Source organism: Ranitomeya imitator, chromosome 2, assembly GCF_032444005.1.
Source record: "Ranitomeya imitator isolate aRanImi1 chromosome 2, aRanImi1.pri, whole genome shotgun sequence".
NCBI classification, from domain to species: Eukaryota; Metazoa; Chordata; class Amphibia; order Anura; family Dendrobatidae; genus Ranitomeya; species Ranitomeya imitator.
The window spans coordinates 612,158,088-612,178,584 of record NC_091283.1 but is presented as its reverse complement, the minus strand read 5'-3'; the positions used below and the strand labels follow the sequence as shown (position 1 = coordinate 612,178,584).

At 43.4% G+C, this 20,497-nt stretch overlaps 1 protein-coding gene across 3 annotated transcripts in view; it reads left to right on the top strand.

Annotated features, from left to right (window-relative positions):
• The window catches only part of NOTUM (notum, palmitoleoyl-protein carboxylesterase), a 107,493-nt gene extending 100,145 nt beyond the window's left edge, over positions 1-7,348 (top strand). For 2 of the 3 annotated variants that reach the window (XM_069752460.1, XM_069752459.1), the window contains 3 exons: positions 406-553; positions 642-689; positions 6,516-7,348. In XM_069752460.1, the coding sequence (XP_069608561.1) occupies positions 406-553; positions 642-689; positions 6,516-6,816 (497 nt within the window). In that variant the 3' untranslated portion in view covers positions 6,817-7,348. The remainder of the gene's footprint in view (positions 1-405; positions 554-641; positions 690-6,515) is intronic. The other variant, XM_069752461.1, reaches the window with a different exon arrangement.
• Positions 7,349-20,497: the final 13,149 nt, after the last annotated feature.

The following is a 20,497-nucleotide window of genomic DNA, read 5'->3' as shown; positions in this document are numbered from 1 at the left end:
TTATTAATGTGGTTGTCCAGGTAGAAAACTAAATCTTTAGATGTGGTTAAGGAAGAAAAATATACAGTTTACTCATATACACTATGCTTTCATTAAAGCAACACTCCACAAGTTTTTTTTATTTTATTGTCTGCTATAACCTATACATTAAAATTTGTTAATATACAACATTTGAAGGCATCCATACTGATACAGAATCTCTATGAACTGCGGAAAAGAGATTTTCCAACATGATGACAAATGGGGGCTGATTTCTGAAGGAGCTAGATTCAAGTGAAAGGTTCATAGTCACAAATAGTTGGCTGCCTCTGTAGTAAGACCACTAACAGAACAAGGTACTTACCACTTTATTTGCTCTCTATAAAATGTCCTTTTGATTGATATATGTATTGTTTTTTATTGCAGGTCCTGTGTTTGTGGTGCAGTGGTTATTTGATGAGGCCCAACTGACGGTGGACAATGTCCATTTGAGTGGGCAGCCAGTACAGGAAAACCAATGGAACTATATTCAGAACTTGGGTCGTGAACTGCGCAACACCTTGAAGGATGTGGGGTACATATCCAAAAGGATCTTGACTTCTGCTGTGACCGCTCTGCATGGGTTCGGCGACATTCACTGACTGTGTCCTTTCTTCTTGTAGGGCCAGCTTTGTTCCTGCTTGTCTGTCTCATGAAGTCATCACAAGGAAGTAAGTTTCATAACCTTCTTCTCCTTGGTCTTCAGGGAAAATGTCATCTTTCAACTGGAAATTTAGCACGGACTGATCTGCATGCCAGCAGACAACCATGACATTCCTATAACAAATCAATGTAGTAAACATTTCCAAAATTTTAGGTGAAAAATCCAAACTTTGTGTAATGCCAAATGCACACATTCAATATTTGGTGAGTTTTTTACCCCAGTATTTATAAGCCAAATCCAGGAGTGGGTGATAAATGCAGAAGGGGTGCAAATGTTTCTATTATGCTTTTGCACTGACCGTTTTTGGATTACAAATACTGGGCTAAAAAACTCACCAAATACTCAATGTGTGCACATGGCCTAAGGCCAGAGTCAAACTAAACTTTCCCTACCGAAAGTCGCCCGAGTGTAATGCAAGTACAATCCGATTTTTCACACCTAGCATCCGATTACATCTGAATGCAGTGCGATTGCAATCCGAATGCAATGCGATTTTAACATGAGCTTTTACATAGAGCAATTCTCTGTGATTTACACATCGTTTTCAAAGGAAATATTTGTCAAAACTCACACACACATATATATATATATATACATATATATATATATATACTGTGTATATATTTATATTTATATATATATTAGATAGAGTAAAAGCCGAAAATTCATGTACCACGTACAGTAAAATCACAGAGTGGCAGGTTAGAATAGAATAGATATATACATATAGAATACATACAGCTCTGGCAAAAATTAAGAGACCACCACATCAAAACCCCGTCATGGGCAGCCCAATATCCAGAGGTACTCAACTCTTACGCCCGACACATACATGAAGGTGGGGGTCCGTGCTGAGTGTGTGGACTTGTGCTGTGGGCGCGCTATGCCCTTGCAGGCTGCCTGTAACCAGTTACTTTGGTTGGTCAGGGCCAGATGTTGGACAGTTCAATGAGGGAGACCACTATTCAAAAATGAACTGTTTACTAAACAATAATTTGTCAGGATTATATACAGTAGATAACAGGTACACAACTTGATGAATATTTCCTTCACAATATGTAGCATTTTCTCTATCTTTACCATTACCAAAGAACTGAGGCGAGCTTCCTGGGCTGCAGAGCGGAGATGGAATAGATCTCACTCCAACGAGCACTTTATCACATTCAAACAGTCCCTCACTACTTTCAAGACCACACTCGCCACAGCTAAACAAACCTACTTCACACCTCTCATATCCTCCCTGTCTCACAACCCTAAACAGTTATTCAACACCCTATCTCCTCCGTCCCCCAGCAGCTCCTCCCTTCCCACTCATCTCAGCTGAAGACTTTGCCTCGTTTTTCAAGCAAAGATTGAGAACATCAGAGACAGTTTTAGTCGACAACCCCCAGAGCCCTACCTCCCAACTACCCTGCCCTCCACCTCCAAAACCAACTTCTCCACTATTCCAGAAGATCGACTCTCCACTGTACTCTCAAGATCGCATCTCACCACCTGTGCACTTGACCCGATCCCTTCCCACTTCATCCCAAACCTCGCCACAGTCTTCATCCCAACTCTAACCCATCTCTTCAACCTATCACTAACAACTGGTGTTTTCCCCTCAAGCTTTAAACATGCCTCAATCACACCTATCTCAAAAAGCCCTCACTTGACCCATCCTCTGTATCTAGCTATCGCCCTATATCACTTCTCCCTTATGCCTCAAAACTACTGATACAACATGTCCATCTTGAACTGTCCTCCCATCTATCTTCCTTCTCCCTTTTCGACCACTTACAATCAGGCTTCCGGTCACACCACTCCACTGAAACTGCCCTAACTAAGGTCACCAATGACCTATTAACCGCCAAGAGCAAGCGACACTACTCTATCCTCCTCCTACTGGACCTGTCCTCTGCCTTTGACACAGTGGACCATTTCCTATTACTACAGACCCTCTCATCCCTTGACATCACAGACTTGGCCCTACCCTGGATCTCGTCATACCTAACTGACCGAACATTCAGCGTCTCCCATTCACACACCACCTTCTCACCTTGCCCCCTATCTGTCGGAATCCCGCAAGGTTCAGTTCTAGGGCCCCTGCTCTTCTCCATTTACACTTTTGACCTGGGACAGCTCATAGAATCTCATGGTTTTCAGTATCATCTCTATGCTGATGACACACAGATCTACATCTCTGACCAGATATCACCACCCTACTAACCAGAATCCTTCAATGTCTATCCACTATTTCATCCTTCTTCTCTGCTAGATTTCTAAAACTTAACATGGACAAAACAGAATTCATTGTCTTTTCCCCATCTCACGCGACCCCCCCCCAACGAACCTATCCATTACAGTAAACGGCTGCCCACTCTCCCCAGTCCCACAAGCTCGCTGTGTCGGGGTAATCCTTGACACTGATCTCTCCTTCAAACCGCATATCCAAGCCCTTTCCACTTCCTGCCGCCTTCAACTCAAAAATATTTCACGGATCCGTACATTCCTAAACCAAGAATCTGCAAAAACCCTAGTCCATGCCCTCATCATCTCCCGCCTCGACTACTCTAACCTCCTGCTCTGTGGCCTCCCCTCGAACACTCTCGCACCCCTCCAATCTATTCTAAACTCAGCTGCCCGACTAATCCACCTGTCCCCCCGCTATTCCTTAGCCTCTCCCCTCTGTCAATCCCTTCACTGGCTCCCCATTACCCAGAGACTCCAGTACAAAAGCCTAACCATGACATACAAAGCCATCCACAACCTGTCTCCTCCATACATCTGTGACCTCGTCTCCCGGTACTTTCCTGCACGCAACCTACGATCCTCACAAGATCTCCTTCTCTACTCCCCTTTTATCTCCTCTTCCCACAATCGCATACAAGATTTCTCTCGTGCATCACCCCTACTCTGGAACTCTCTACCACAACATATCAGACTCTCACCTACAATCGAAACCTTCAAAAAGAACCTGAAGACCTACCTCTTCCGGCAAGCCTACAACCTGCAGTAACCACCGATCAACCAAACCACTGCACGACAAGCTCTATCCTTACCTACTGTATCCTCACCCATCCCTTGTAGATTGAGAGCCCTCGTGGGCAGGGGCCTCTCTCCTCCTGCATATCAATTCTAAGGCTAATTTCTCAGCAGCGGAGGGACGAACTGGTCGTGTAAAGGCAATGCTGGACTTTGAAAGGGCTACATGCATATATAGATAGTTTTGCGGGTGGAATCCTGCTGACAGATTCCTTTTAATCACGGCTCTCCTGCAATGTGGTCTATGCCTGGATTCCCTGAATACATGGGTTCCATTCTAACGGTTCATGCGCAATAATATGAAAAGTATAACAACATATAAAAGGTGAAGAAAACTCAGCACTTCAAATGTATACTGTATGTTTTGAAAAGTAAATAAGACATTTCAAATTGCACAGAAGATAGCAGTATCAAGAAGTCAGAAGGACAGCACAGTGTCTAAGGCAGTGTTCCCCAACTCCGATCCTCAAGAGCCACCAACAGGTCATGTTTTCAGGATTTCCTTAGTATTGCACAGGTGATAATTGTATCACCTGCACGGGCAATAATTCCATCACCTGAGCAATACTAAGGAAATCCTGAAAACATGACCTGTTAGTGGCTCTTGAGGACCGGAGTTGGAGAACACTGGTCTAAGGGGACTCCTCTCATGATGGCGGTTGCCTTGCACATGGTGCTGTCTTTCCAACTTCTCATTGGCACTGTTATCTACTACTCAAGAAATGCTTCTGATGAAGGTCTGAGAGATTGGACCAAAATGTTACACCTATATTTGCCTACAAATGAAAGAATATTCTTTTCCAAACACATAATTTTAGAGTGTCAAGTATTCCTCACTGATTAAATTAAGGAGTGATTTCCTACATGTGCACGCAACCATGAGAACTTCCAAGTACCTTGTCACTATAAGCAACATATGAAATAGGAGAGTGCAAATGAATACTCCATCTAGTAGTACACTTTGTAAATACTTTACACTGTTCCCGTCCTTTAGTAAAAAAAAAACTTGGTATATAAAAATATTGTATTGTAAAAATAATACATACTGATGAGGAAAAAATATATTTTAGATTTTTCTATTTTGCATTGTGGTTAGGAAATAAGTATTTTGTCAGTGGCTACTTCTATGGTGCTGGGTGGATGACCTATCCGACATCTTTGGTACCTGATAGTGAAAGTATTTCCTACAGTCCTGCTCATCGTTATTGGCACCCATGAAGTTTAAGTACATAATGTGGAATATCTCCTGAAAAAAATGAATGAAGTGAAACAGTTTTTTTGTATAGGGCACTCATGTTAAATACACAAGAGCAAATGATAAACAATAATTTTAACCCCTTCACGCCGCTGCCCTTTTTCGTTTTTGCGCTTTCGTTTTTCACTCCCCTCCTTCCCAGAGCCATAACTTTTTTATTTTTCTGTCAATATGGCCTTGTGAGGGCTTATTTTTTGTGGGACAAGTTGTACTTTTGAATGACACCATTGGTTTTACCATGTCTTGTACTAGAAAGCGGAAAAATAATTCCAAGTGAACTGCTATTATTAGCAAACACAAGACTTCCAAAGGGTATATGGCCATCTCCAAAGACCTTGGTATCCCAGTTTCAACAGTGTGCAATGTTAGTTTGCCAAGCATGGAACCGTCAAGAACCTCCCTGAATGTGGGGGAAAGAGGAAAATTTACAAGAAATGTCTTCCAAGGTTGGTGTGAATGCTATAAAAAACACCAGGTCAAACATCCAAAGACAAGAAAGGCCAACGTGGAACAGTCTGGGTTTATGTTTTCAACAAGTATCTTACGCTGCACAGTAAACCAAGCAGAGCTTTATGGCCTAAGGCCAAAGAAGAAACCACTGCTGAAGAAACGACATAAAAAGGAACGACTGATCATTGCCGAAGAGTACCTTGACAAATCACAATCCTTCAGGAAAATTGTTCTGTGGACAGATGAAACAAAAATAGAGCTTTTTGGCAATCCAAAGCAATAGTTTGTTTATAAATGGCACAACGAAGCTTATAAGGAAAAGACCATCTTTCCAACCATGAATCATGGTGGAGCATTCACAATGCTATTGGGTTGCTTCGCTGCTCCTGGTACTGGAGGCCAGGAATCATAAAATCAGATAATTATCAAGAGATTTTAGAGCGAAATGTCCCACCCAGTATAAGAAAACTTGTTTGAGTCGAAGATCATGGGTCCTCCAGCAAGACAGTGACCAGAAGCACACATACAAAAGTACACAGGAATTGCTGAAAAATAAAAAAAAGTCTATCAGTGACGCCTGACCTCAATCCCATTGAAAATCTTTGGGGTGAGCTGAAATCTGCCATTGGGAAAAAGAACCCTGCAAACATTCAAAAGCTTGAACAAACTGCAGAGTAAGAGTGGGAAAAACGTATGGAGGTTGTCATCCATGCCAAAGGGTGTGCAACCATTAGGGGTGCCATTATTGCTGCACATGCTGTTTATTTTGTTTCTTCTTTCAAATTGCAATATGTAAGTTAAAAAGCAATGCTTTATTGTTATTACTTTCTTTCACTAATTAAAAAATCCTGAGAATATACGATTTGCTACTTTTCCATTTGTTTTTGAATATATTGTAAATTCTATGAAAAAAATGAAGGACTGCTAATAATGGTGAGCAGCACTGTAAACCCACCCATAGGCAGTAAGTCACATCTCTCTTGTCCAACAATTAAAGAGGTATTATGATTCTGGGCACATGAAGCTTATTGTGTAATATTGAACTCTACTTTACATGTGTATGATTTTGCTTCCACTTACATTATAAACATTTTTTTTCCGTAGTCATTGGACAGAAGTTCAAGTTCGTGGGACATCTCTACCCCGTGCACTTCATTGTTGGGATCGCAGTCTACAGGAAACTAATAAGAACAGCAAGACCCCCTTAAAGGGATGTCCCTTCCACTTAATGGACAGCTGTCCATGGCCACAGTGTAACCCAACTTGCCCCTCAATTAGAGACCATTTCACGGGGCAAGAGATGAGCGTGGTCCAGTTTCTCATGCATCTTGGCTTTGATGTTCAAAAGATGGCAAGCCAACAAGGAATGGAGCCAAGTAAACTGCTGGGTGTGCTTAGTAGTTAGTTACAAGCAAGCTCCGAGTGAGAGGCTGGAGGCCTGATATTTATGGGAAGGGTCTATTTAGGTGTAACTCACCTGACGATGATGAAGTGAGTAACATATTTAAGAGGGCATGAAATGGTAAAAGAAAGTAAATTGACCAGTTATTGTCAGATGATCATCACCACTTAGGAGGCTTTGGTAAGTGTAGCTTTAGAGCAGAGCCACAATCCAACTATAAAGGAAATGTCTGACCTCCATAGATGCCACAGCAATGTGGGGACATCAATCCAATGTGCCCTTCTCTATAGTGACTCTTTAATCTGAGACCTATAGAAAATAATTTTTAGATATTTTTTGTAAGATACTATTTTTTTGTTATAAAACTAAGCAAACAAACCTCATTTCTGGGGGAGCCATGTTATTTATTGGAGTTTGTAAATCCTATTTATGAATGAGGGCAGGAGAGCTGCCCTATGTACAGTTGTAAATACTACCTGCATGTTCTGTATTATGGAAATTGTTCCCTCATTAATAAATAATTCAAATAAGTTTCTATCCTGAATGACGGAGTAGTTCTTCAATTTCTTTGCATGTTTGCCAAATATTGTTACAATCATTCAGTGCAATGAATTGGGTGCAGATATACTGCTTTTGTATTTAGTTCATCCACACAGGGGCCCAGCCAGGGACCTGATACTGTTTTTTTTTATATACTGTGCTTTTAATATAGATAGGAAAGTAATGCCCTGGGACATGAGAATTGCTGTGTTCCTACCCCAAATCTAGATTCTCTAGTGCCCTCTAAGCATCTGTCTGTGCTCAGTATATGTTTAGTCTGCTTTTATGTAGCTTGTCTTTACTAGGACTCACGCTAAGGACCTTTGGTATGGGAGGCAAAAACACTAAGGGCTCCTTCAGATGTCCATACAAATCAGTCCGAGATTGGACCACAATGCACAGACTGGCCACGGCTCTCCCAACTCGAGTATGATAGCCTCATAGAAATATGGGAAGCTGTCATGCTCTGGTTAGGAGACCCCCATTAATTCCGTACATTAGCGGTCCATATTTGGAACGATTTGTACAGACATCTTCATGAGCTCTTACAATGAGCCACAGGCTATACTTTTATGTATGAGAGGATTTTCTCTGCCTAAAATAGTAAATAGAATTTTTACTGCCTAACTAGTATTCTTCTTTACATATCCATTATGACGGTATATAAAGATACGTCTCTTTCTGCAGTAATTTTTTTTAGAAAGAGAAAAACTGAAAAATCTGAATTAGATTTCGTTCTATAAAGTTATTAAAATACTATACATTTCTGTAATACTTTTTTAATGTCACAAATCGGTAAATAACATAGACATGATTGGTATCCCCCTAATTGTGATGGACGACCCAAGCATTAGCCATTATTTATGGTAATTAATAAATTAAGTACGGAGCCATTATTTATGGTAATTAATAAATTAAGTACGGTAAGTAAAAATGGTGTAATTGTTTTTTCTCCCTGTAACTGCAGAGGGTAAATGATTGGCACAATTTATACAGGTAACCAACAGACAATCGGTCATAAATGACCAGCACTTTATACAACCTGGTGGTGTGAGGAGAACAACTCAGGATGAGTGTGTTGTTCTCCTCTCAGGTTGTATAAAGTGCTGGTCATTTATGTCTGTGAAATTACCATGATGATATCACTGGGTATCTAGTTATACTAATGCTTGTGTGACTGCCTTATCAACTGCCCGTGACTTTATTGTAGATTTACTTTTGAAAATAATTCATTATCCTTCCATCTGATGCCAGCCTCAGTGATGAGTGAATGTGCTCAGATAAGGTGTTACCCGAGCATGCTCGAGAACTAACCGAGTAACTTCGGCGTGCTCGAATAACGTTAGAGTCACCGCTCCTGCCTGTCTGGAAGCTGTTCAAAAGCTGAAACACATGCATGGATTACTAGTTTGTAAGGCAATCCCTGCATGTATTGCGGCTGTCGAACAGCCGCGAGACCTGCTGCCGCAGGGACTTCAACATATTATTCGAGCACGCTGAAGACACTCGGTTAGCATCCGAGCATGCTCAGATAACACCTTATCCGAGCACGTTCGCTCATCACTAATTGTCACGCTCTTATTTTTAATGTCTTCTTATGTTTTTATTGTGTTTTATTGTCCTCTAACAAAATTGTTTTTTTATATTTGTCTTAACCCCTTTGCGACTGCCAATAAGCATTGAAATGGGGGCCGCTAAGGGTAGCAAATCTCCGGGGTCTCGGCTATCGGGGTTAGCTGAGACCCGGAAGAACATGATCAGGGCTGGATTTTCTGTTGTCTGATCAGAGAATAACAGCAATCACACAAAAAAGTATGGCAGTTGTTTCAATGATTTCTCTCTCTTCTGGCATGAAATACATGTCAAAGGAGAGAGAAATGATGCCCCTCAAAGCCCCCCGCTACCTCTGCCATCCCCCTGTCCCTCCAGATTAGTCCCCCGCCCAGTGTTATCTTCCTGGGAAAAAAATGGCGGGCGCATGCACAGTGCACCCACCAAGTTCTGCCGGCCGGTACCTGGCAACAATAGGACATTTTTCCTATTAGTTCCTTTTGATCACTGTGATAGACCCTATCACAGTGATAAAAAAAAGTAAATCAAACTCCCCTTTGTTACCTCCTCAGTTAAATAAAGATGATAAATTATTTTTTTTTTCCATTCTTGGCAGTTGGGCTTAGAGTTGGGGCTATGTTAGGGTTAGGGCTTTGTTAGGGTTGGGGTTACAATAGTTTTTTTTTCAAAAGTAAAAAAAAAATGACGATATGATGGCTAGTTTTGAACGCAAGTGCTCGCTACTCAAGATTGTGAGTCGCTCAACGGGCTAGGGGTACTCGGTACCGGGTCCTGCGGTTCACAGAGGGATGTCACGGTGACTGCGACCCGGTCCATGGCCCAGGGCGCCAATGTAAAAGGGGAAAGGTCTTTAAAGGGACTGCGGCTGCGTTCTCCGCGGGACACGGGGGCATCACTAGGCCGACAGGTGCGTCCGCTGCAGGCCTGGGGGTGCTATAAGGTCTGCGGCTGCGACTGCCGCCAACTCCCCTCCCGGACTGGACATGGCTCTTTCCCCTCTCTAACCTGGTAGAAGTCGGATCTCCTCTCCGGAATCTGGCATTTTGCAACGTCTTTTCTTGCGACTCCCCTGTACGACGTCTTCACTTCCGGCGTTCTCAGCAGCGCGACACCCGTTTTCCTGAATCGCGCTCTTTTTGGCTGGCTCCACCCACGAAGGTATGTCTCCTCCTCCTCGCGGTCCATGCGGCGCGGCAATGGCAGATTTTGGCGGCAATTCACAATACACAGTCTCTGGCACAAAACAGTTAGGCACAGACCTTTTGGCGCACATGACCCAATTTTCAGGGTCAGTAGATACTGTTCGTGACGCCAAGATGAGTCGCCGCCCCACTTGCTAGGGATTCCCGATACCGGGTCCTGCGGTTCACAGAGGGATGTCACGGTGGCTGCGACCCAGTCCGTGGCCCAGGGCGTCCATGTAAAAGGGGAAAGGTCTTCAAAGGGATAGAGTTTATGTTCGTGATGCCACTTGTGGTATTCGGTTGGTTGGGACCGACACTGCTTTAAGGGGTCCACTGGGGTGATGTTATGGCAGCTAGATGGTATATCTTCACACAGGTGAAGTATATCCCCAGGGCTCCCGGTGTGTAGATGGTGGTATAGTGAGAGGTGCAGAGAAGAATGAGGAGGCAAGGTTGCAGTCTCTTTACCTTTACTGAAGACCTCAGCATCCACAGTCCAGGGCACCAGACCACAGGGCAGGCAGAGAAGTACGGGCAGTCCAGAGACAAGCAACTTCCCCTGTGTAAGTCAGGTGGGAGCCTTTTGTCTCTAAGTCCCTGCTGCCACTAAGTGTCTCATCAAGGTCTTTAATTGTTCTGCTGTCCTAGGACAGGTACCTGTATAGCAGGCATTTTTATTTACATTCGTCTTTTTTATCGCGTTTTATTGCACTTTTTCTTCTACGATATGATGATATAGCATTGTTTTTTGCCTAGTTTTTTCATTTTTTTTTTTACGGTGTTCACTGAAGGGGTTAACTAGTGGGACAGTTTTATAGACCGGGTCGTTACAGACACCAAATGTGTACATTTATTACTTATTTTAATTTACATAAATAATGTATTGTGCTGATGGAAGCACGCAGGAAACCCATTCCCTGTGCGATGCTCATCTATGTTGCTGTCACTACGACATCAGAGGGGTTAAATGCCCGCGATTGGTGGTAGCAACGATAGTGGGTGTTGCTGTGGGGTGTCAGCTCTCGCATTGAACTGACACTCACACCCGATCCACCCACATGTCTACTTTACTTCAGCACAATTTTGGAACCAATTTTTTTGTTAAGAAGTTATAAGGGTTAAAAGTTCAGCGATTTCTCATTTTTACAACACCATTGTTTTTAGGGACCACATCTCATTTGAAGACACTTTGAGGGGTCTATATGATAGAAGATACCAAAAAGTGACACCATTCTAAACACTGCACCCCTCAAAATGCTCAAAACAACATTCAAGAAGATTATTAACCCTTCAGGTGCTTCACTGGAATTTTTGGAATGTGGGGAAAAAAAGGAACATTTAACTTTTTTCACAAAAAATTTACTTCAGATCCAAATTTTTTTATTTTGACAATGGTAACAGGAAAAAATGGACTGCAAAATTTGTTGTGTAATTTCAGGAAGAAAACCACTGTTTGGGCACACGGCAGAGCTTGGAAGGGAAGGAGCGACATCTGATTTTTTGAATTCAATATTTCCTGGAACAAATCGCAGACGCCATGTCACCTTTGGAGAGCCTCTGATGTGCCTAAACAGTGAAAATCCCCAACAAATGACACCAATTTGGAAACTAGACCCCTCAAGGAACTGATCTAGATGTGTGGTGAACATACTGAACCCTCAGGTGCTTCACAGAAGTTTATAACGTTGAGCCTTAAAAAAAAAAAAAAATCTAATTTTCCCCACAGATATGTTTTTTGCACAAAATATTCCATTTTCATAAGGGTAACTGGAGAAATTGCGCTATGCAATTGGTTGTACAGTTTCTCCTGAGCACACCGATACCCTATATGTGGGAGAAAACCACTGTTTGGGCGCATGGCAGGGCTCAGAAGGGAAGGAGCGTCATTTGACTTTTTTTTTTTGACTGTTTATTTTTTAAAGATTTTCCTTTTTCTCGTACAAATAACAACATAAACATAAGAATAGTTGTAGCAAAATTATGCAAAACAATGCAAAACATTTTAGATGTTTCTTCCAGTGGCACAGTGCGCAGCACTGCTGCTCCTACTAAAATTAGGGCAAACATCTAATGCATCATCTAAGAGTAGGTGGGGTACAGGGAATGGATAGGGAAAAAGTGAGGGAGGGGAAAAGACACAGAAAGAAAGAAAAAAGGCACGTAACGTCAGTTGGTTAGCTTAGTTACATAGTCATCCCATGGAGCCCAGATGCGATTGAACAAATCAAGTTGATTATTAATACAGACTGTAAGATTTTTCCATACGTCTCATTTCTTTAATCTTCATCCGGAGTTTTTTCATAGTGGGAGCTGATCTTTTCTTCCAGTACGAGGCTAGTAGACACAGAAATGGACCCGATCGGCCATACCTGCGTAAAGACTCAAACAAAAAAGGCCAACTCAGTTGGTTGAATGCCTTCTCAGCATCTAAACTGAGCAGAAGACCAGATTGCTCACACCCTGCTCACACAGGTAATATACAGATGATCAGGTTTTTAAATACATCAGATAGGGATTGCATACATCAGTTAGGACTGCTCTGATATGGGTATACCGTGACGTTTGGTGGAGCAGCTAAGTATCCATCTTTTGCAAAAAACGTATCAACCAAATACCCTGTTTTTTACATCTTTTTACTAGCACTTGCGGATTACTGTGATTTTTTGAAACTGAGTGTTTTTGGTTCTACTATGCTCTTTTGTGTCTTCAAACTTTTTACTTTGCAGTAAGTAATAAAAATCCTTTAAAACATTCTCTCTCTCTCATTATTCTGGAATTTGGCAAATATAAATAATTATGGTAATTCTAATTGACCTAAAGTGGGAAAGGTTTATTCTGATGTCATGTCAGATATTGAGAAAAACATACATAGGTATCTTTTTATTTGGTGTACGTAAATGTCCAGTTTCAACTGTATATATTATATTATATTGCTTGCACATTAAGTAGAAAGACACTTAAAAGTATATCTATAGTACGTCTAGTACGCCTAGTGTTATCACCTGCTTGCCTATTTGCCACAAAACCAACCTGATCTTTATGGATTAAATCCGGAAGAAGCAAACTCAATCTATTAGCCTGGATTTTAGTAAATATTTTCCATGTGGAAAATTATATGTTGGAAGGACCAAACGGAAATTAATGGTACGAATATAGGAGCACCTTAAAAATATTCAGAAAGGGTTCCTGAGTCATCCATTATTCCGTTACTTCAAAGAGAAACACAACAGTAGCATGAAGGGTGTGCAATTCTGTGGGATTCAGAAAGTCCGACAAAGTCTGAGGGGGGGGGGGGGGGCAATTTCATCAAACAGATGTCAAAAATCGAGTCGGAATGGATATTCAGGTTAAATTGTCTCACCCCTAAGGGCCTAAACCATGAACTTGAACTGCACGCATTCTAATGTAATATACGAGAGTTTATGTTTAATTATTCATTGCGGGTCGTTATATATAGTTTCATTTTTATGAATTTTTTATTCTTTTATTATTCATTTAGGGGCATAACAATGCCAATTCCCAATGTCACAGTTTACACGCACCTACAGGGAGGCGTAGTGTACATATGGGTATTTATATTTTTTACATTTTATTCGTATATACACAGTTTTGAGTTTACATTCTTTTTAACGTTTTTATGGTGCACTATTTTCATTACGGCTGACCAATGAGAGGTGTCAGCAAACCGCCATATTTGTAATATAGAGGTGTTTTTATCAATAACGTAGTTACCAACATTTAGAGTTAATGTAGTTTTATGCTTAATTTGATATGTATTTTTGGCACAGTATCCATGGTCTCAGCTACTACCATATACGGGCTAGAGTAACATCAGTCATACCCATTGGGGGTAACAAAGTACTATGTAGGGGGACCGGTATTGCGGCGTGGTAGTTGGCCGTTTCTTTTATACTAACACTAGTTTGGTCCAGTGGGGCGGTCTCTGAAGATCAAAGGGGCGGGCTCACAGGTGCAGCACAAGTACAAATACAAGAGGAGCTCTCATTCAGGTCTCCAACCCTGAGAAAGAAGGGCGCTTTTCCCTTCGAAACGCGTCGGTTAGCTTTGTGACCTTAGTGAGGCTCCGTCCGGCCCGTGACGTCACACGCTGCTTGGCAGCGTCGGCCATTTTTTCTTTTCAGTGCAACCAGGGACGCCTCCGGCCGGGACGTTCCCTGGCTCTACACTGAACAGCGACTTTCCATATTGGTCGCTACTGCACCAGCCCACGTTCGCCCACCCTACCATCCGCAAGCCATCTATGCCCCTGCTTCTGCTGCGGATATCGGAGTGACACCAATCATCACCTCCGGTATCTCCCACGAGCATATCGGTAGCTACTCAGCGCAGCATATGTTATTTTTCCAGCCACGTTTCAATACGGTAGGAGGCTTACACATTCATTGTTGTTTTTTGGGACAGCGCACCTGTTAAGATCTTTTACTGCTGTGAGCAAAATATATATATATGCAGTGGCGTAGGAAGAGGGGTGCGGGGGGGGCGGTCCGCCCCGGACGGCACAATGCTGGGGGCGGCCGGCGCTGCAGAAGAAGATAAAAAAAAAAAAAAAAAAAAAAGACGCCCCTTTAAATCTTCGGGCGGCGCCGTCCGCCGCCACGACCAGGGCCAGCTCCCCCCACCCCCGGGTCCCGCCCCCGCCCCCGCCCCCGCTCTATACTCACCTCTCCTGGTTCCTGCGGCGCCGGCAGCTGCAGCGTCCTCTGACTCTGCGACGTCTCAGAGCAGAGGGCGCGATGACGTCACTACTGTGCGCGCCGCTCTGCCTCTCTGTCCTGAGCGTCGCAGAGCCGGAGAGACGCTGACTGCACCGGACCTGCGCTGGGAACGGGAGAGGTGAGGATTTTACTTTTTTTTTTTTTTCTTTATTTCTGACTGTCTGGGGCTGGGGCAATGCTGGAGACCATGGGGCAGAATGCTGCACACACTGGGGCAATACAGGAGACCATGGGGCAGATTGCTGGACACACTGGGGCAATACTGGAGACCATGGGGCAGATTGCTGGACACACTGGGGCAATACAGGAGACCATGGGGCAGATTGCTGGACACACTGGGGCAATACAGGAGACTATGGGGCAGATTGCTGGACACACTGGGGCAATACAGGAGACCATGGGGCAGATTGCTGGACACACTGGGGCAATACAGGAGACCATGGGGCAGATTGCTGGACACACTGGGGCAATACTGGAGACCATGGGGCAGAATGCTGGACACACTGGGGCAATACTGGAGACCATGGGGCAGATTGCTGGACACACTGGGGCAATACTGGAGACCATGGGGCAGAATGCTGGACACACTGGGGCAATACTGGAGACCATGGGGCAGAATGCTGGACACACTGGGGCAATACTGGAGACCATGGGGCAGAATGCTGGACACACTGGGACAATACTGGAGACCATGGGGCAGAATGCTGGACACACTGGGGCAGTACAGGAGACTATGGGGCAGAATGCTGGACACACTGGGGCAATACTGGAGACCCTGGGGCAGATTGCTGGACACACTGGGGCAATACTGGAGACCCTGGGGCAGATTTCTGGACACATTGAGGCAATGCTGGAGACCCTGGGGCAGACTTCTGGACACACTGGGGCAATGCTGGACACTGGGGCAGATTGCTGGACACACTGGGGGTAATATACTGGACACACTGGGGCAATGCTGGACACTGGGGGTAATATGCTGGACACACTGGGGCAGACTGCTGGACACACTGGGGAAAGGCTGGACACTGGGGCAGATTGCTGGACACACTGAGGGCAGATTGCTGGACACACTGGGGGTAATATGCTGGACATACTGGGGCAGATTGCTGGACACATTGGGGGTAATATGCTGGACATACTGGGGCAGATTGCTGGACACACTGGGGGTAATATGCTGGACACACTGGGGCAGATTGCTGGACAACATGGGGGTAATATGCTGGACACACTGGGGGCAGGACTTGAGGCATGGGCAGAATGTAGATACGGGGCATGATTGGAGACACGGGGCAGGATTGGATCATGGGGCAGGACGGATACGATGGAGGCTGGTGGGGCAGGATGGGGAGATCATATGGGGTAGAATGGATACTCATGAGGGCAGGATACGACAACATATGGCTGGAGCCAGGAATGAGATAAACGGGGCCAGGGTGGGGAATATTATTACCATAGGGGATAATTAAGGGATATTGTTACTGCAGTGATGTATTTATTTTATTTTTTGAGTATACTGTTTTAAATGGGGGGGCGGTCCTGTTACTGTGCAGAGTGACACTATATCACCTTTTTTTCTTCATGTGGTGTAATGTAGAAGTTGTGAAAAATTAAGTAATGTGTTCTGCAAGCGGAGCTCGAGATAACTGTGTTATTTCCTGCAGAAACGAGTCCTGGCTGGAAGGAATGATGGCGGTCTGTGCTGGATAAAAGATGAAGGACTTCACCTAGAGACGTCACTGGTGAGTCAGTGTTACCTATACACTGACACTATACACTGTATACTATATAGAGGTCCTGTGTATAATGTCACCAGTGATCTCTGTATTACCTCTACACAGACACTGCATACTAAGTACAGATCTCCTGTGAATACTGGCACTTATGGTGATAGTATTGTGGTTTTTTTTTTTATTACTGATCAGTATTGTAGTATTCAGTCACTATGTGGTGGTAATATGTGGTCTGGAAATGGTGCGGTGGTATTTGTCCCTTGTATGTAGTATTATTCGGTCACTATGTGGCCTGGTCATGGTGTGGTGGTATTAAGTCACAGGTGTGGCATGTGGGGGTGACACCATTAGGCCCAGTTTAAGTTCTACAAAACAGGAAAACCATTTTTGGTAACCTTTGTGTGTATTGAGCCGGGGGAGGGGGGGGGGGGGCGCCAAACTCGGGAACAGCCCCGGGCGGCAAAAGCTCTAGCTACGCCTCTGTATATATGTTCATAGTTATGTACATCACTAATACTAAGTAGTTGGTATTTAACAGGAATCAGTTGCAGCACTATTCACAGGAGGTGTTCCGTTTCATTTTCACCACCAACCATTGCATCTTAGTAGTTTTTTGCACCTCCACAGCCAGGGCTAGTCTACTTCAATCACCCAAGCGCGGTATTATTTGTTTGGATTTTAGTAAATATTTTAAGATCGGCATTTAGTAGGGATATAGGATGATAGCTGGCACAATCAGCAGGGTCCTTTCCCTGTATTACTGTGATATGTGAACTCAGCATAGAGGGGAGAATGGGAGAACCCGACATGAAGGAATTAAAGAGCGGTAACTTAAAGGCCATTAATTCTTTCTGGAATGTTTTATAGTATAAATATGTGAACCCATCAGGTCTTGGGGCTTTACCCTGGGGCAATTCTTTAATTGTATTCTCCAGTTCTTCTTTGGTTATTACATAGTAACATAGTAACATAGTTAGTAAGGCCGAAAAAAGACATTTGTCCATCCAGTTCAGCCTATATTCCATCATAATAAATCCCCAGATCTACGTCCTTCTACAGAACCTAATAATTGTATGATACAATATTGTTCTGCTCCAGGAAGACATCCAGGCCTCTCTTGAACCCCTCGACTGAGTTCGCCATCACCACCTCCTCAGGCAAGCAATTCCAGATTCTCACTGCCCTAACAGTAAAGAATCCTCTTCTATGTTGGTGGAAAAACCTTCTCTCCTCCAGACACAAAGAATGCCCCCTTGTGCCCGTCACCTTCTTTGGTATAAACAGATCCTCAGCGAGATATTTGTATTGTCCCCTTATATACTTATACATGGTTATTAGATCGCCCCTCAGTCGTCTTTTTTCTAGACTAAATAATCCTAATTTCGCTAATCTATCTGGGTATTGTAGTTCTCCCATCCCCTTTATTAATTTTGTTGCCCTCCTTTGTACTCTCTCTAGTTCCATTATATCCTTCCTGAGCACCGGTGCCCAAAACTGGACACAGTACTCCATGTGCGGTCTAACTAGGGATTTGTACAGAGGCAGTATAATGCACTCATCATGTGTATCCAGACCTCTTTTAATGCACCCCATGATCCTGTTTGCCTTGGCAGCTGCTGCCTGGCACTGGCTGCTCCAGGTAAGTTTATCATTAACTAGGATCCCCAAGTCCTTCTCCCTGTCAGATTTACCCAATGGTTTCCCGTTCAGTGTGTAATGGTGATATTGATTCCTTCTTCCCATGTGTATAACCTTACATTTATCATTGTTAAACCTCATCTGCCACCTTTCTGCCCAAGTTTCCAACTTATCCAGATCCATCTGTAGCAGAATACTATCTTCTTTTGTATTAACTGCTTTACATAGTTTTGTATCATCTGCAAATATCGATATTTTACTGTGTAAACCTTCTACCAGATCATTAATGAATATGTTGAAGAGAACAGGTCCCAATACCGACCCCTGCGGTACCCCACTGGTCACAGCGACCCAGTTAGAGACTATACCATTTATAACCACCCTCTGCTTTCTATCACTAAGCCAGTTACTAACCCATTTACACACATTTTCCCCCAGACCAAGCATTCTCATTTTGTGTACCAACCTCTTGTGCGGCACGGTATCAAACGCTTTGGAAAAATCGAGATATACCACGTCCAATGACTCACCGTGGTCCAGCCTATAGCTTACCTCTTCATAAAAACTGCTTAGATTGGTTTGACAGGAGCGATTTCTCATAAACCCATGCTGATATGGAGTTAAATAGTTATTTTCATTGAGATAATCCAGAATAATATCCCTCAGAAACCCTTCAAATATTTTACCAACAATAGAGGTTAGACTTACTGGCCTATAATTTCCAGGTTCACTTTTAGAGCCCTTTTTGAATATTGGCACCACATTTGCTATGCGCCAGTCCTGCGGAACAGACCCCGTTGCTATAGAGTCCCTAAAAATAAGAAATAATGGTTTATCTATTACATTACTTAGTTCTCTTAGTACTCGTGGGTGTATGCCATCCGGACCCGGAGATTTATCTATTTTAATCTTATTTAGCCGGTTTCACACCTATTCTTGGGTTATGTTGTTTAGTGTTAAAAGGGCTTCCGAACTCAAGGTTGGTAATTGACAGGAGTCCAAGTAAGTTTTGAGTCTTTCAGATCTATCAATCTGGTCTATGGGTAGAGTGGAGGGTAATGAATATAGACGGGAATAGTAATCCTGAAATATGTTTGCTTATTTCTGTGGGTCATATATGAGGTGTCCCTGTTTATTTTTGATGGCAAAGGGGGAAGCCTGAACCAATCTCTCCCTCAACTGAGCTGCCAAGAGAGAGTGGGCCTTATTACCCCTCTCATAGTATTTTTGCTTAGTATACACCATCATTTTTTCAACTTTCTGGATAGCGAGATCCCTCAGCCCACCCCCTGAAATGCAGTTCCCTCTTATTACAACTTTATGCGCCTCCCAAACTGAGGAGAGAGAAGGGACAGAGTCTTTATTTAGAGTAAAGTAATCCTCAAACTGTTCTTGGAGTTTGGCTTTATGCATTGGGTGTTTGAGTAAATAATCAATTAGCCTCCAATGACATTCCCGTCTTGGCGAGGAGGCCGGGCGGAGATCCCATTTGACTTTTTGAATGTAAAATTTCCTGGAATCATTAGCGGATGTCTTGTCCCAATTGGAGAGCCCCCGATGTGCCTAAAGAGTGGAACCCCCCACAAGTGACCCCATTTTGGAAACTAGATCCCTCAATGAAAGTATTTAGATGCATAGTGAGCACCTTGAAAATAATTGAGCCGTGAAAATAATAAAATCACATTTTCCTCACAAAAATGTTGTTTTAGCTCCAAGTTTTAATTTTTTTCTAAGGCCTTATAGGAATTTTTTTTTTTTACAACAAACAGAGGTCCACTTTTTACTGAGTGCACCAATACCCTACATGTAATGAGGAAATATTTTTCAGGCACAGTGCTAAGCTCAGAAGGCAAGGAGCACCAGATTTTACTGTTATGGTCAGCAGGTGCTTTGACTGCGAGATCCCATGAGGCGCGAGAACAGCAGAACCCCCCATAAGGCTATTTTCACACTAGCGTCGGTACGGGGCCGTCGCCATGCGTTGGCCTGACGTACCGACACACGTTTTGAAAGAAATGAACAACGTAATGACGCTGTAATGTCATTGTGATGTCTGGGGAGGAGGGGGGCGGACTCGACGCACAAAAAAAGTCACATGTAACTTTTTTGTGCCGAGGGTCCGCCAAAACACGACGCATCCATCGCACAACAGATGCGACGTGTGGCCATACGTCGCAATGCGTCGCTAATGCAAGTCTATGGAGAAAAAACGCATCCTGCGGGCACATTTGCAGGATGCGTTTTTTCTCCAAAAAGACGAATTGTGACGTACACCAAACAACAC